This window comes from Pleuronectes platessa, chromosome 9, assembly GCF_947347685.1.
Source record: "Pleuronectes platessa chromosome 9, fPlePla1.1, whole genome shotgun sequence".
NCBI lineage: Eukaryota > Metazoa > Chordata > Actinopteri > Pleuronectiformes > Pleuronectidae > Pleuronectes > Pleuronectes platessa.
This window is the reverse complement of record NC_070634.1, coordinates 7,581,870-7,597,711: the sequence shown is the minus strand read 5'-3', so window position 1 is coordinate 7,597,711 and position 15,842 is coordinate 7,581,870. Positions and strand designations below refer to the sequence as shown.

The following is a 15,842-nucleotide window of genomic DNA, read 5'->3' as shown; positions in this document are numbered from 1 at the left end:
CACATCCACAGTGGAACATGAGGGGAGGGATGGGTTACACATGGGAGTGACACACGCAGATGCAGGACACACAGTGTGGGAGCATGTGGCGTGAACAGATGAACAGACTGATGTTCAGCGTGCAAAGGCCCAGAAGGGACACTGTGGATTTACAGCAGGGAGACTTTCACTTAGTGGCCTGTTCTGCAGCAACTAGCTGAATGAGCAGCTGAAACAAAGACAACACAGGAACCCACACGCTGCACAGTTACACGCAAACAATGAATTCAGCCGGAGCTCCTCACAGATCTAATTGACAGGCTGATAATCAATATCCCTCCATGTCCCCGGGGAGACCAGGATGAGTTCACATTGTGTCAACACAGGATTGATCTGTTAAAGGGACCCAAGAAAAACCCTTAATGATTCAATGTTACATAACCACATAGCCCGTTCTTTCCAACAATTATCTTGGAGAGGAAATGGTGAAAAAAAAAAAATCTAATGAATCCACTGTGGTGTTGAAAAGAGTATGATAACTTGCTAATTAAAATAGTGACACAATTGCAGAGGTGTAAAGTAACGAATTACATTTACTCACATTACGTGTTTAATGTTTGACATGTTTAATGTCATTGTGCTTATATTTGTAAAGATTCTCCTTTAATTAAAAATAACAATTTTTGGATTGTATTTATGACCCCTTGTCCTCTTTTGCACTGTATAGGAGCGGCCCCTATCAAGTTGTTGGAAGTAACTAAGTAACTTTTACTTAAAGTACATTTTAAATGAACTACTTTTTACTTTTACTTGAGTAGATTCTTAGATGGGTACTTTTACTTGTACTTAAGTAAAATTTCATCAAAGTAAAAAGGTACTTCTTGGCACTTATCATTGAGGCAAAATTCCTAGAAATGTCCCACTCTTGGCGTTAGGGATGAACAATACGTGGGACACTTGTAGGCACTTTACATTAAAGCAAAAATGCCTAGAAATGTCCCAACCAATCAGAATGAGCTGGAAACTTCTAGGCACTTTACATTAAAGCAAAATGCCTAGATAATCCCATGAAGTTGACTGCATCCAAAGCCCGTTGTGCCACTGAGCCCTATTATTGTTCAAAACCAAAAATCTAAAACACATTTATGTCCCGCTCAGGGAACATATTTGTTCATCACCATGGACACACCAAAACTGGTTTATTGCGTGTGAATCCCCAAATACAGTGCGCCATCCTGCTACAGTACATACTCACTAAAGCACCAAATCTGATTTAATCCAGAGCTAAAAATAGTCCACAGCAGACAACACTCTTGTTTGAGTCATGTTTTCTAAAAACTACACTGCCCTGATGTTTCCAGAGAAGATTTAGCCTCTTTGGAAAGTAAATTTATATCTATATATATATATATATATCGATGTCTTCTATTCTTAATGTCCTTAATAGGAAACAATAGGGTTTGGGCTGAGTGCAACAGACAGGCCAGAGGAAGTCAGAAAGTACTAGGAGATGCAGTATGGTCGGTTGTTGGCCTTTGGATGTGTTAACAAAAAGAAAAGTTACGACAACAGCCAGCCTTATACATTCAAAATATTCTTTGAGAAATAAGGATTGTTAAATGAAGTATCTTTTCAAAAAAGTTAGTTTGTGCTCTACATAGACAAACCCATTTGAAATGTTTTTGAATTTGCAGTCAGTGGGAAGCAAACATCTTTAGGGTATTTTATTACCTCAATATTTATATTAATGTCCACGAGCAAAGAGGCACTGAGCTTAACTTAATCCTGGCTCCCCACTCGACAACGCAGAGAACTGGACAGCCTTGATAATATGGACAACGTTCTAAATTCATGGCTCGCCAGGCAGGCAGCCCTTGGCCGGTAAACCAAGAGCAACACACCAGGAGAGGAAAACATTACTGATGCAGAAATTAGGAAAGAACTTAACCCTCAGAGAATTACATTCAAAGGAGATGCTGTGGAATATTCCTACTTTGCAGTAAAATAAACTTCAGATTTGTAACCCCACTGTGACAAGGTTCAGATGGTTATTGTGACAGTATAATAAAAAAAGTGTTTCATATGAAATGAAAAGGAGAATTTTCCAGAGTGAATCCAAGCGTGACCGTTCCCTCAATGGGTGTTCGTTGGTTTGAACATCAGAGCGCTGTGTCTTTCAGAACAGTGATCATCATGGAGGAGGTGCTGAAAAGAGTCTTTTGTGCCCTCTGAGTGTAGAAAGGCTTTTTGACCATCTATTTTATGCCTCACTGAAGGCCTTGGTGCTTTGTGTGTTTACTGGCAAGCATTGGGAATATTTTGACCACATCACGTTTCTCCTGAGAGAAATATGGCTTCAGTATTCACAGTGAGCCTTCCTGAGACACCGGGCTCACATTTGAATATAAGAAAGCATAGAAAAATCACCACTTTGTAGTCATTTTACAGAATGAATAGGTTTGGGCTAATTCAAAAAATATCATGCACCAAGCTATTTTATTGTAGCAGCACCAACATCATCGTGTCATAATTTGAACACAAATCATAGTCTTAAAATTAATTATCATAGTATATAAATGAAAAATCACAATAATAAATTTGTATATCTTGATCAGCTGTATTTGGAAATAGCTAAATTGTTGCCATATGAACACTATCAAGTCTCAAGTTTGTTTGGATGTAATACTTCCCCTTAGTTTAAGACAAGTATTTAAATATATCATTATACAGAGGCAAAATATACATTTTGATTCAATACAAGGAAAACAATTCTACTGAAGAGACTTTGGAAAATGCATTTTTCATGCCATTGTGTCTTTAAAGTCTTTATATTTTGCGAAGCCTGTTTATTCACTCTCATACCAGATCATGTGAAATAGCTAGCAGCTGCTTAGCTAAGCTTTACAGAAAGACTATAAACAGGGGAAAGTAATCACTACCCTGTCTCTGTCCAAAGCTGAACAGGAAAATCCCCATTCTTTCGGTTTTGTATCAAATAAACAAACAAGATATAAATCTTAAATCAAAGAGTTGATGAGAAACATTGGCACTGGACAGAGTCAGGCTTGCGAACCAGCTGCAGTCTATATATTCAGCATATATAAACACAATAGTGGTATTAGTTTTCCCATCTGATTCTCATGAATGTGATTGTCTTTCCCCTTTGAAAAGTACCAGTGCATAGACATCCTGCACTTTCTGCAGTGTGAACATTGATCACAGGTCGGCAGTGATGTGCTTGCTGCAGACTTACAGTTTTATGTTAGTGTGTGTGGACACTGACCTCGTATGCCTGTTGGCTGGTGAGACAGCTGGCCAGCGGCCCACAGTAGCTAGGCAGGGTGGAGGTGAGAGGTGGGCCGCTATGTGTCAGGATGGGCTTCAGGTAACTGGACAGTTAATAAGGAAATTGATCTGAAGATTTCATCAACGGCGAGAAAAGGCGAGTTGAATGCAGTCAATCTTCCTTATCGGCTCTACTTCATTGTAAAACACCTTTTATAAAGACTTGCTTTACTTATGGTTAATTAATCATTAGCTAATGCATGACAGATCATTTTTAAGCCTTTAAGAAAAACATTACTTTGGCTTCAAGGAAATCCTCCTCTGACACAGCAAGGGCTTTGTCTCTTTAGTTCTTTAATCCATGAAATTACCCCCCAGCCCCATAACTGACCACCTACCCACCGAGAACATGCTGCAGGGCATGTGGTGCCAAAAGCAGTTTGTTATCAGCTTAACACTTGCAACAACAGATTGGATTTTCACTGTAACCACTCCTTATTAATGATTAAGATTTACAAAAGCAGGTGACAGACAGAAACACAATCTTCTAATGAATCTGTATTAACATCTATAACTGAAGAATTTATGGTATATTTTCAAAAATTACAGCCACTTACCCTTATTAATGTCTTGCTATAATTTATAAGTTAAAAGCAGCATAGTCTGATTGTCTAATTTCCATCAGCAAAATTTAGTCAGACAACTGCAAATACAAATGTCCAAAAATCAATAATAAAGGGAGCTAACAGTAATCCACCAGGGCAGCTTGTAGCTAATGTTTATAAGCTATTTAAGTCCTGCAGCCATTTTCCATAGTGCTGATTTATAGAGTCGACCAAAACTGTCATGCAGAAGGAGGATTTTAATCAATGTAACAACCGCATAAGTAATTCATATCAATGGTTCATTTATAATGCATTGATAAAGTATTAGTTAAAGCTTATAAAACATTTACATGGCTTACTGGTTAGAAAGTGCTCTGATAAAACACAGTTTACACGAGTTAATTCAAACTAAGGTTTGTGGCTGTATGAATTAAACAGACCTTGTGTCCTTCTCTTCTTGCGGTGACCCCCAAATGAACGCACAGTGAATGATGAATTATAGCTTTATAATGTGGGGGTGTTGGCAGCAGGATGCATTTCAAATTCAAGTCTGCATGAGATTCAGTGAGCAGTTGAAGGTAGAGTTTGTGATGCTTGGCAGCAGAGCAGCGGGGAGTCAAACCAGCGGGACCCTATGCCTCTTGTTTGTAATTAATCAGGCTGTGTTGCTCTCTGGGAAATCCCAGTGCACTGCTCAACAGGTCAGGTCCCAAGTCTTTTGGGTGAGGCCGGCTGCTTCCTGTCAGAATACGTAGATTTCAACAGAAATTAAACTCAGTGGTTGAAAACAGCGGTGGCTGTACCCAGAGATGAGTAAAGTCGGTACACACCACTCATCAGAGGCCTGTGTTATCTATGTTGATCTCAGCCTCTGCAGAGCTGGAACATGAGAGAAATCCACCCTGCTCGTTTCAGCTGCGTCTTGCGCGTGTCACCAGGGAGAAGGTCTCCACTGTAAAACCCAGCTGCTCAGATCAGAAGCAGCTACGCAATCAGCCGCCCTGGGAGGCAACTGTTCAGCAGGAAGGAAAGCAACGAGGAAAAGGGAGGATGAGCTTGTGTGTGTTCCTTGTAATGAGACGGAGCAGGCACAGCAATCATTTTATGGATTCATGTGTGTTATTCTGATCCAATATAGAATAATCCAATAACATCAATAGTAAGCGTGACTTTGTATACAATGTAAGTTTGTATTCGGCGACCGACAAGGGCATACGTGCTGCAAATTCAGAAACAGTGCAACACACACACCCTAATGCTAAGTTCTCCAGGCCTGTAGGGAAAACGCCAAGTGGTTAGTTACGCATTATCATATGTGTTTTTGAATTGGCATTATTTCAGAATTTGCAGCACGATCCTCCCAATGGAAATGTTTTGGGCTTGCGCAGCACATATGCCGTTGTTGGCCTTCCTACTTATGCAGAGTACCACTAAAAGATAGTACCTACAAAATCCTCCCGACTGGACCTCATATTACCACGAAGAGCTACTTCAAACAGCTGTGGCCTAAAAGAAGTTTTTACACAAACGCTCTTTGGTCGAGTGAAGCTCAGCACAGAAAGGATACTTGTGGTCGAAGGAGTACCACAGTCTGAAGAGCCAAGCACTCTCTTGTTTGGTTTTACTCTGTCCTTCACCCGGACTGCCATCCTACAGAAACACAAGAAAAAAGTCATCATGATCTCATCTTCTAGATTTGATGCATAAACACAAATGGATCAATGAGAACCTGGGGCCAATTCCTCAAATGTGACTTGACTTATCCCTACTATCATGTTGTTATCAGGCTAAAATAAACCTAGTAATTCTTAATAACTAATTATCTCCACCAAGGATGTTATCTTTTTCATTGTTGCTTGACAGTTGGTCCGTCTATTAGCAGGATTCCACAAAATCGACAGAACAGATTTGCTTGGGAACTTGATGGAGGGGTGGGGCATGGGCCAAGACAGAATTTGTTAACTTGTGGAGAAGTAACAGCTGAAGCGTAATCCTCCCCCCCCTTCAGTTCAGTTTAGAACTGAAGAAAAATCCTTGCTTGTGGCAAATCATCAACAATCAAATAAAGTTAAACTTTTAGCTTTTCCAATATTGAAGTTATCCACATGTTAAGAAGAGAGGCTTCAGGGTGAGCTTCCCACTGAGAATAAGTTAAAATGATTAAATATTATAATTACTACATTAATGAGTGTAGAAGTGTAAATACATCTCTCCATATTTAACTACATGGGACAGGGAATGCAGCTTAAAACATTCCACAAGCAATATTCTGTGTAGAAGTTTTTCATCATCATAAGTGGAAACTTACAGAAAAGTAAGTGAAAGCACATTGTGCTCTGCAGCTAATGGAGGTATGCTAGTTTCGCCTTTTTGTCCAGGAAATCACCTCCATTACTCTCGCCAAACGGAATCGTTTACATGTTGTCAGATTTGCTGACTGTGCTTAAAGTCGACATAAAACTGCATAAGCAGAATTGTTTCTGCAATGAGAATAGCAGAAGTTGAGGATGTAAATAATATATGTGCGAGTCTGAGTGGGATCCTCACCCCCTGCAGGACCTGGAAGCTGTCTCCACAGGGCTGCAGGTCTTGATCTGGGTCCACACCGACTCTGCAACACAGGAGGAAAGAAAGAAAATGTCACCATCTCATAAAAATTATGCTTAATCCTGAAGTTACCAAAATTAGTGCACAATCAGCAGTATTTTTCAGCCACTTAGACCTTTTGTTAGTAATTTGTCATGAATTTGAAGACGGCTCATTTTGACACAGGAAGAGTCCTATGTCTTTTTGTGACTGGTGCACCTGCTGAATGCAGATGTGGCCTGATTGTGGCTCTGTTGCATATGAGAAGTGACATATTAAAACCAACACATCAAAAGGGGATGTGTTGCCACATCTTTCAAGGATTGCTAAATCTTTCAGTGGCTGAAAAATGTTGCATTAGCTTTCAACCCCATACAGACAAAGTCAAATAAAGAAAATCTGACAGAAATTTCACAGTTTATAAAAATTAGGGTTAGGCAAATTACAACCTTTTAAACAAGCTACATTCTTATCAATGCGGTAAATCACTGTCACGTCATTGATTACCTCATGACAAAGACTGCTTCATATGCAGGACCTACTAATCCAGGGGTGTCCAAACTACGGCCCGCGGGCCATCTGCGGCCCGCCATCCATTTTAAATTGGCCCACCTCAAAAAAATTAAATAAAAAAAAAAAATTATAATTTTTTTTAAACTAACAATTTTGTAGCACTGAAATGGCAGTTACTTATAGCACTATGTAGTTTTGCTCTATTTTGGAAGAAATTGTACTTTCTTGATTCTTGTTGTTCTGGGTTTGTACCCTCGAGTAGGGGAGAGAGGGGTAATGTGAGACATTTTTTACATTTGCTCCCCTCTAGGCGAGCTAAAATCATATATCAGTAAAATTTACACATTTCCTATTAATTCAGGATGTTTCCTAGCAATGGAAATGATCAGAATGTCTTCAGGACAAAGGGCAGTGAAAATATGATTGTTTGTAAAAAAGTGGTCTTGTCCCCAGCTTAGGGGTAAAGTGAGACAGACCAGAGACATCAAGGGGGTAAAGTGACCCACTTACCTTTTCCACTTTAAAACTACCATAACAACACATGTTGTAATAGGTCAATTAAGCACATTTATGATTATTATGATTCATGTGATCTCTTACACACCCTAGCTTGCCTGCACATTGTTTCTCTGTCCAATTGGCAGGGACAGGGATATTGTTTTTCTCTGCGTATTCAAATGCCAGTTCACGGCACTTAACTGGAGCAAGGCCATGGAACTGGTCAGCTAGTTGTTTCAAGTGTTTGGCAAGCTCCTCCTCCATCTCATCTGTGAATATTCTCTTTGCCTCAGCTACTTTATCCCAACCTACTGATTTTACTTTCCCTTTCTCTTTTTTCTGTATGAATCTTTTGAGGGTTATCTTATCAATATTTCTATCCCTTCCAGTTTTTCTTAAGGACTTCTTTCCTTGCATGACCTCAGCGGCTGCACTCTCCATCTCTGGGAGGGGGGTTTGGCCTCAAGTTGTCTTCCTGGTGTAGTTTCTTTGCATGATGGCTTTTCTACAATGTTTAAGGCATTAAAAATAAAACATATATAATGTAATATTACACTAAAATATGGTTAAGACTAAACTTAACTTGTGCTAGATGTCTCACTTTACCCCACAGCCAACATTTTAGAAAAAACAACATCTCTTAGCAATTCAGGCTAATCTTCAGCTAGCATCAATCACATGGTTTTATATGTTGGAAGTTCACCAACATGTATGATATAAGTTTTTCTACCTGAATCAATTTGTTTTGACACAACAGTTGATGCAAGAAAATGTACTTTTACATGCAAAAAGAACATTTTTGTGAAAAAACATTCTAACCACAGCATCAGCACCAACTTCTCCTTCATGGCAAGGGTTGAATGGGAGGGGCTTGAAAACATAATGATCACATGACTATAAATGTGTTCCGTCGCCTAGATACAGGGGGTGTCTCACATTACCCCGCTCTCCCCTTCCCTTGAATGCACTGATTGCAAATCACTTTGGATAAAAGCGTCAGCTAAATTAATTGTAATGTAATGGACTATGGCCCACTGTATTGTACTACTCAGTTTTGACACTAGGTGGCGCCACGCCCCCCGCCCTAAGATACGCGATTGAGGCGCACTGTCAACAGTCTGCTCCAGGGCAGGGGGGGGGGGGGGGGGGGGGCGTGGCGGCGTGAGTGGCCCAGACCTTCAAATTTTTTGGCCCTCAGGATAAAAAGTTTGGACACCCCTGTACTAATCCATCATGTGATTGAACTAGTTACAGTATGTGTGTCTATGCTTAACATCAACATGGTGCATTTCAAAACCGACCCACTTTGGGTCAATGTAACATTCACGCAATCCTGGTTTAACTTTACCCTTTACACACAAATCCATAACACTGGGTCATTTAGACTGGGTGTTACGCACAAATAGATTTACATTTGCCTCATAACTGTTTCAAATGTATTGGTAGTTGTACAAAAGAAGCTGCACATCAAAACTGCGAAATATGTCACAAATATTCAATAATGCAAATAATAGTTCAGTAAATATGACCTATTACGATAGCTAAAAACCAAAACAGTATCGGAACAAATTATGCTAATTCTGGGTCCAAGCAGCCCAATGTATTGCGTTTAATTGGACACCAATTGGTTTTCTACCCATGGGCACTGTGTAAAGCCAAAGTCCCTATAGCGCCTGTTGTATTAACCCAAAAATGGGTCAACTTTGTCCCAGGGTTTTTTACTGTGTATCACATTACCATAAAGGAGGTTTGACATGGCGCTTTTTTTCCTTCGAGCCAAGAGTTGGATCAGAAAATCAATATATCACTCTCATATTTGTATGGTGAAAAATAAGCTGCAGCCAGCAGCTAGCTGTCTTAGCATATAAAATGGAACAGCTAGCCTGTATCTGTCCAAAAGTTAAAAAACCGGCCCTGAAAATCTCCAGAAATAACATAATTTTTTAATCTGTAGAAAAGCTGAGTTGAAAAACAACATTTTGTGCTATTAAGGTTGACTTCCAAACTGTATCTTGGCTGGGTGCAGTCATTTCCTAGCTGTGTCCCGCTAAACTAACCAGCTAAAATTTGCATATTTACCGAAATTCAAATCCACAATGCACTTAACTCTTTGCTACAATCAAAAGCATATTTCCCTCATTTTAAACTACCCCTTTAAAAGTGACTGCAGTACATTTTTTCAGTCTTCATAGATGAGCATTAATAGTTCCCCCCCCTGGTGTCTCTTACCAACAGAGCAGGATTAAACCCAACACAAGCAGATTTTAAAAAGGGGCACTTTAAAGTCATATAAGCTCTAGAGCAGTTGAGTTTAATCCTCATGGACACAGGCCAAGACAGAGATGTGCAGCCTTTCATGGTGACATCTGAAACAACGGCTGACACTGTGCAAAGGGGGGGTTTAACTAATTTGTGCACCGATCTTTATACGTTCCCCCGGCCGCCACACAGAAGAAGAATCCCCCTACGTGAAGGACAAACAGCATTTTTCTACTCTAGCACCATGAGAAGGAGCAACACTCGAATATCCGACTGTCTTTAAGGACTTTTTCCTCTTTAAAATAAATCACACTCAAACACAAATGACAGGCACGTTGTCTTATGCCATACATGCTGACTTTGCATAGACTTGCATTTATTTCCTGGGGACTTACCCAGACCTTAACCACTACTTGCTTATCTCTCACCTTAAACCTAAACCTCACCATACCCACTCAGCCTTGATGCATTTGGGGAAACCGTTTTCAGCCTGAATTTATGCCCGGTAGTAACTTATGACAGAAACAATCACCAGACAAGAGAGAGGATCTGGAGGAGTGAGCTCAGAGGATATGCAAAAACAAGGAGGCTGATGACAGCCTGTATCAGGGAGGATCTGTGAGGAATGGACCTGAGATTGTAAGACACAAGTGGTAGGGGGCCCCAGAGGAGAGAGGCAAGGTCTTACTCACATTTCCAATGACTAGAAACAGTATTGAGTGGCCACACGGGTTCATATACTTACATAAGAGAGACAACGCTTCATAGACTTTCAGTTCACCCACTGACCTATAATCCTAATCCTGAACACAACCTCTCCTCCCCTTTAAATCCATCTTATATTGCTCACAAGTAATTTATTCAGCAGGGTGTCTGTCTTCTAGGGAAGACATGCAATCCAGAGGCAAAATGGAGGAACCAGAGTGACACAGTCTGCTTGTTTCCTTCCTCTTTTGAGCACACTTCAGATTGGTTCACATGTGTTTGTTGTGCTGCTTCTGGGGAACGCAGTGAGGAAGTCTGCTCTTCACATCCCTGTGTTAAAGACTTGAGGCCCATTGATAGAGATTCAACAGAAAAAAAGAAGACAGACATCCGGAGAAAAGCCTTGAACAAAGCACCTGCCCATACTATGGCAACTCCCCAACCAGCACCTCCACCAGAGCTGAGCTGTTGTGTGATGCAGTCTATTTTATTGAACTATATCTTCACCAGAAGTCAATCTGTTTATTTTCTATCCTGAGATCAAACACCCAACTTGAGCCACTGAAAAACACTTAATGTTTAATGAGAGTCTTGTTTTTTTCACAGGATGCACCATTTCCCCCTTCACAACAAAAACAGAAGTAAACCACGAAGAGACAGAATACAATCTGAGGTCAGCGCACGATTTCCCAACACCACCACAGTTTATACACGTTCAGATATACAGCACCTGAAGTACTTCCACTTTCCGTACTGACGTCCCTTCTCCTGCAACGCTGTGCTGTCTCCAACTCTGTCACATCATAAACATACACATTCAACAGTTTTTGTGGAATTCTTCTGTGTAAAAAACTTTTGAGTAACTGGCATGGTCACAGTGCAACACAAGTCTCTGAACTTTCACTTTTGATCTTTTCATCGGATACAAATAAGGATTAAATATGTTTTTTCAAAGTTGCTCACAAGTGGAAAAGATGAGAGTTGTCATCCATCATTTGAGGATCAAAAAGGTATTTTGCTGCTCTGTGTTAGTTTAATGGAGTGACTGAACATAAATTAGAGTTTAAGCAGATAACAGTGATCGCTGAGTGTCTTTTTATTTTTTTTAAAACAGTAATTGGCAACAGTCTTGACCAAATACGTTCCTGTGTTTTGGGGACATGCACTAATCCCCAGACAGAGGATCAGCGGATGTTCAGGCATGTACACAACAAAAATCTGGATAAAACATCTACAACTCTTCAACTGATGATTCAACTGCTCTTCCACTTCTACATGTCCGAACAAACTCAGTTCATATTTGATGTTTGATTATACGTCACCTGTTTTGCTCAGTCCACCACACTTCTTTCATCACTTCCAGTTAAAATATAATTCCGACTTCTTCCACTGATTGTATTTAGACTGCAACTCCAGCTTCTTCTCAACATGGCCATGTTCTGATTGTAGCCAATAACCACTGAGGTGACATGTGTATCATTTGAGAAGTATCAGGTTCAAATCCTGGCAGTGTCAATTTAAAATGCACACTCTTGGGCTATGCAGCACGTGCAGAGCTGTAGCTTATGTTAAAGCCATAATAGTGACAGTAATGTAACAGCTACAGCAAGATTTCATTTAACATTTCTACACTTTCTTTGTAACTGCCAATCAATATATTTTTAGTCACTTTTAATTTAACTCCCTTTCTAACGGTCTGCCGCTTCAGCTTTTGTCAGCACCTTAACTATTTCAAATGTTTCAGCTGAATGCTTTTTTGAAAAATCAATTGTTATTGAGAGCTTGAGAAGTTATGTCACCTCTGCAGAGGAGGTCATGTTTCACCTTTCTCAGTTTTTTTGTTTTATTGTTTACAAGCAGGATTACACAAAAAGTACAGGACAGTTTACCAGAAAGCATGGTAGAAGAATGTGGGTCAGGGGAGAACAGATAACATTTTGGTGTGGATCTGGATCTGGGGGTGGATCCAGAAAATCTTTTTCACTTTCCTTATTCACTGGGCATTTTTCAATGGTTTTTATTGCAAGAAATCAGTCACATTTGGAGAACTGATCCACGTACCACTGCTGCCTCATTTTCTCATTCCATTACTATCGCTGCAGACTATGCTGTTCGTGCTCCCTGATTCAAAAAAATGGTAGTCACAACAAAAGTTTTCGGCTTGTCTTGCTGGTCACGATAATCCTCTGATTGAGGCGATGTAGGAGCCAGCTCTTTGGCCGTCATAACACAAAGAACTGATTGCAGATTTAGCACTGGCACTTTTAAGCACTTACCTTTTAAGCACACACCCAAATATGTTCCTCATTGAGAGATTTGTTGCTACTCTGACCAAACGTGAGCACACAGGATCTCTCTCTCTTTCTGGGGCTGCACTGCGGAGGATCAGTGACCATCCATCAAAACCCAATAACACAAATCAGCAGCGTCTCCTCTGCCATCCCAGCACTGCTCCTCTACCACATCCTCCATCATCCAGCTGCCTCAACAGGCCCGCCTCATTTTTACAAAAATAGTCAATGATATCTTGCGAATTTAATCTTTAGGATTATCCTAAAATGTATATTCGGAACAATTTTAACAGATATAGAATAATCGACTTCTTAAGTCCTCTGCAACATGATTTCCTACAAATTTGCAGGGATTTGAAAGTGTTTCCCCAGAAGGAGTAAAAATTGTAAATATATGCACATGTAAATAGGACGATAACCGGAATCACAGCGGAGCACAACCCATATCCGCCTGCCATGCACCACATGTCCCTGTAACCATGGCAATGGGTTCATGTGGAGATTTTGGCAGCGCTCTTAACCTCCACCAAACACAATAGTTTCTGCTCAGCCCGAGGAGGCATTACCCATATTAAACAGAGGCTGTTCACTCTGTCACATGCTGTCACACACACACACACATAGCCAACCCATAATCCGCTTTATCATGACAAATACAAGCTCCCAGTGCATCCACGGTCAGACACAAATAAGTGAGGCTTGGCTACAAAAAGACACAAGCAAAGCACGACAGCAACAGTCCAACCGCTGATAACATCTCAAGTTGGGACAGTGTTGTTTGCAGCCTGGTGATAAAGAGCTGATATAACCGGATTTAGCCTCACTTTTAATTTAAGAGCTCATGTGATCAATCTTAGAGTAAATGGCTCATAAGTCAAACTTCCTGTACCAGTGAATGCTGGGATGTCTGCACAGATATTACAGAAGGTCCAGTTTGTAAAGACTTGATTTAAGAGCTGGGAGACAGAAAGCCTGCAGCAGACCTGTAGGAAGACTCTAGCCCCATCTCCTGGACAGTCCCACCACACAGGACAAGACAAGTCCACAGCAGGTGGATTTGAGGAACTACATATTGTTGGAATTTATTTTTATATAGAAATAAAAAATCTAATGTATATACATATATATATTATTTTTTTAACGTTTATCCAAATGTATAAATGAAGCGGAATAGATTTTCTTCCAGGGCACAAAGATGTGATGATCATCATAGACGATATTGAATGGATGTGATGTTACCTGATATGTAGCCAGGACAACATGGGCGTGGTTCCACCACCAAACACCCACACGGTGAAGAAGACGATGAGCAAGGTGGTGGTGAACATCATCTGCCGGGCGTAGGTGGCAGTATCCCGGATAGCCAAAGCAAATGCCATTGCACCTCGCAGACCTGCAGTGGATCACACACCCCACCCCGAAACAAATCATCTGATAACATTCAACCACGAATTATGAGAGAGAAAACCAAACTTTGGGTTTGACAGATCAGAGGAGTTCTGGAAGCTGGTGAAATGGGAACTCAGGCAGAATCTGATGTCTTATGATTATTAAGATTTTAATGAAGAGTTGATTCATCAAGGAGACCAGAAGGTGGAACAATATACAAACGCTAACAGAGTAACAAGAGCAATTGTCACCCCCATGTCTGAAGATGTCTCCCACAACATCCCCATATATCTTCTTCTACATGCATAACCAATTCTAACAGCACATCCATGAGTGGCTAGAATGTTACGTGTAGGTGTTCGCATACTACTGGATGGTTAAGCCTAAAGTATGCATTCCTAAATCACATTGTGTCCTTACGTCTTGCCACTGGTGAAATACGCAAAAGAGACAGAGATGGTGCCTCTCTGTCTGGAGCATCTGAGTTAGATATGAAAGTCCCTAAGTGTAGACACTACAATGTACTGTTGGTTGGCCCTTTATCTATAACCTGACCTTTGGTACTGCTAAGAGAGAGAAGAGAGTGCGTGTGGATTAAGACAGGCACTATTCTCCTGTACAGATATAGTGTTATATATAATGTATATAATATAAAGTGGCATATAATGTAATGTTATACAAGTTATATTATATCATTTGTTTTCAAAACAAAACTTGAACTGTCTTTTTCATACCTGCAAACATCATCATGTTCTGGAAGTTTCCCTTGATCTTGTGCCTTCGACCCAGGTTGAGGAAGAATGAGAGTGGGTAAATGTTGAAGGCTCTTCCAATGAATATGGCAATCTGACATACAGGTCAAGAAGTATTTGACTGAAGATTTGAGTGCTGGACAGATTCAAGGAGCAGTGGGTGACTAACTACACATGAAAGGCAACTTAAAGGTGCAACAGTAAAATCATTCTTGGAAGGATTTGATTGCTTTTTTGGAGAGAGAAACAAACATTCTCCACAGGAGACCCTGACTTTGGGCTGGAGGACGGCATACATCTGGAGTCGACTATGACCTGTCTACAGGGACATCACCAGTGATGCCGGTAACGCGCTACTTAGTAACGCGTTACTCTAATCTGACCGCTTTTTTCAGTAACGAGTAATCTAACGCGTTACTATTTCCAAACCAGTAATCAGATTAAAGTTACTTGTCCAAGTCACCTTGCGTTACTATTTCGGTATTTGTGGTTAGCCCGCTGGGCACGTCCTGCGGCTGGGGGAGCAGTCGCCCCGTCGCCCTCCTCACCACGCCGCCGGAGGCTCGGTGTGCGGCACTCCTCGACGTTTTTTTAGTGGGGGAGGTGCTCGTCCGCGGTGCGGGGGCTTTCCTTATAGTATGCCGCGGGGCGGTGTCCGTCGGCGCTGCGGAAGGCGGGGACCGGTTGGAGGGGACCGGGTACGACGGTCGGCGACAGCGACTCTGGACGTGTGTCGGGCTCTTCTCGCGGATCACCTCAGCTACAGCGCCCGTTAGGGAAACCCTCCGTTCGCGCGGGGGGGGGGGGGGGGCCTCCGGCGGTGTCTAATAAAGTTAGTGTTGGCCAAACCGGTTGTCATTTTTATGTTGAGGCGGCGGGGGTGTTGTCGGCAGCTGCTGAATGTAACTAATAAAGTAACTTGTAATCTAACTTAGTTACTTTTAAAATCAAGTAACTTGTAATCTAACTTAGTTACTTTT

The 15,842-nt window shown here is 41.0% G+C and overlaps 1 protein-coding gene across 2 annotated transcripts in view; it reads right to left on the bottom strand.

The window, feature by feature from the left end:
* slc9a7 (solute carrier family 9 member 7) overlaps positions 1 to 15,842 on the bottom strand; it is a 31,248-nt gene that overhangs the window by 4,331 nt on the left and 11,075 nt on the right. The window contains exons 11-16 of one of the 2 annotated variants that reach the window (XM_053429902.1): positions 14,845 to 14,956; positions 13,961 to 14,114; positions 11,161 to 11,223; positions 6,417 to 6,480; positions 5,437 to 5,519; positions 3,263 to 3,368 (exon numbers count right to left, since the gene is read on the bottom strand). In XM_053429902.1, the coding sequence (XP_053285877.1) occupies positions 3,263 to 3,368; positions 5,437 to 5,519; positions 6,417 to 6,480; positions 11,161 to 11,223; positions 13,961 to 14,114; positions 14,845 to 14,956 (582 nt within the window). The remainder of the gene's footprint in view (positions 1 to 3,262; positions 3,369 to 5,436; positions 5,520 to 6,416; positions 6,481 to 11,160; positions 11,224 to 13,960; positions 14,115 to 14,844; positions 14,957 to 15,842) is intronic. The other variant, XM_053429903.1, reaches the window with a different exon arrangement.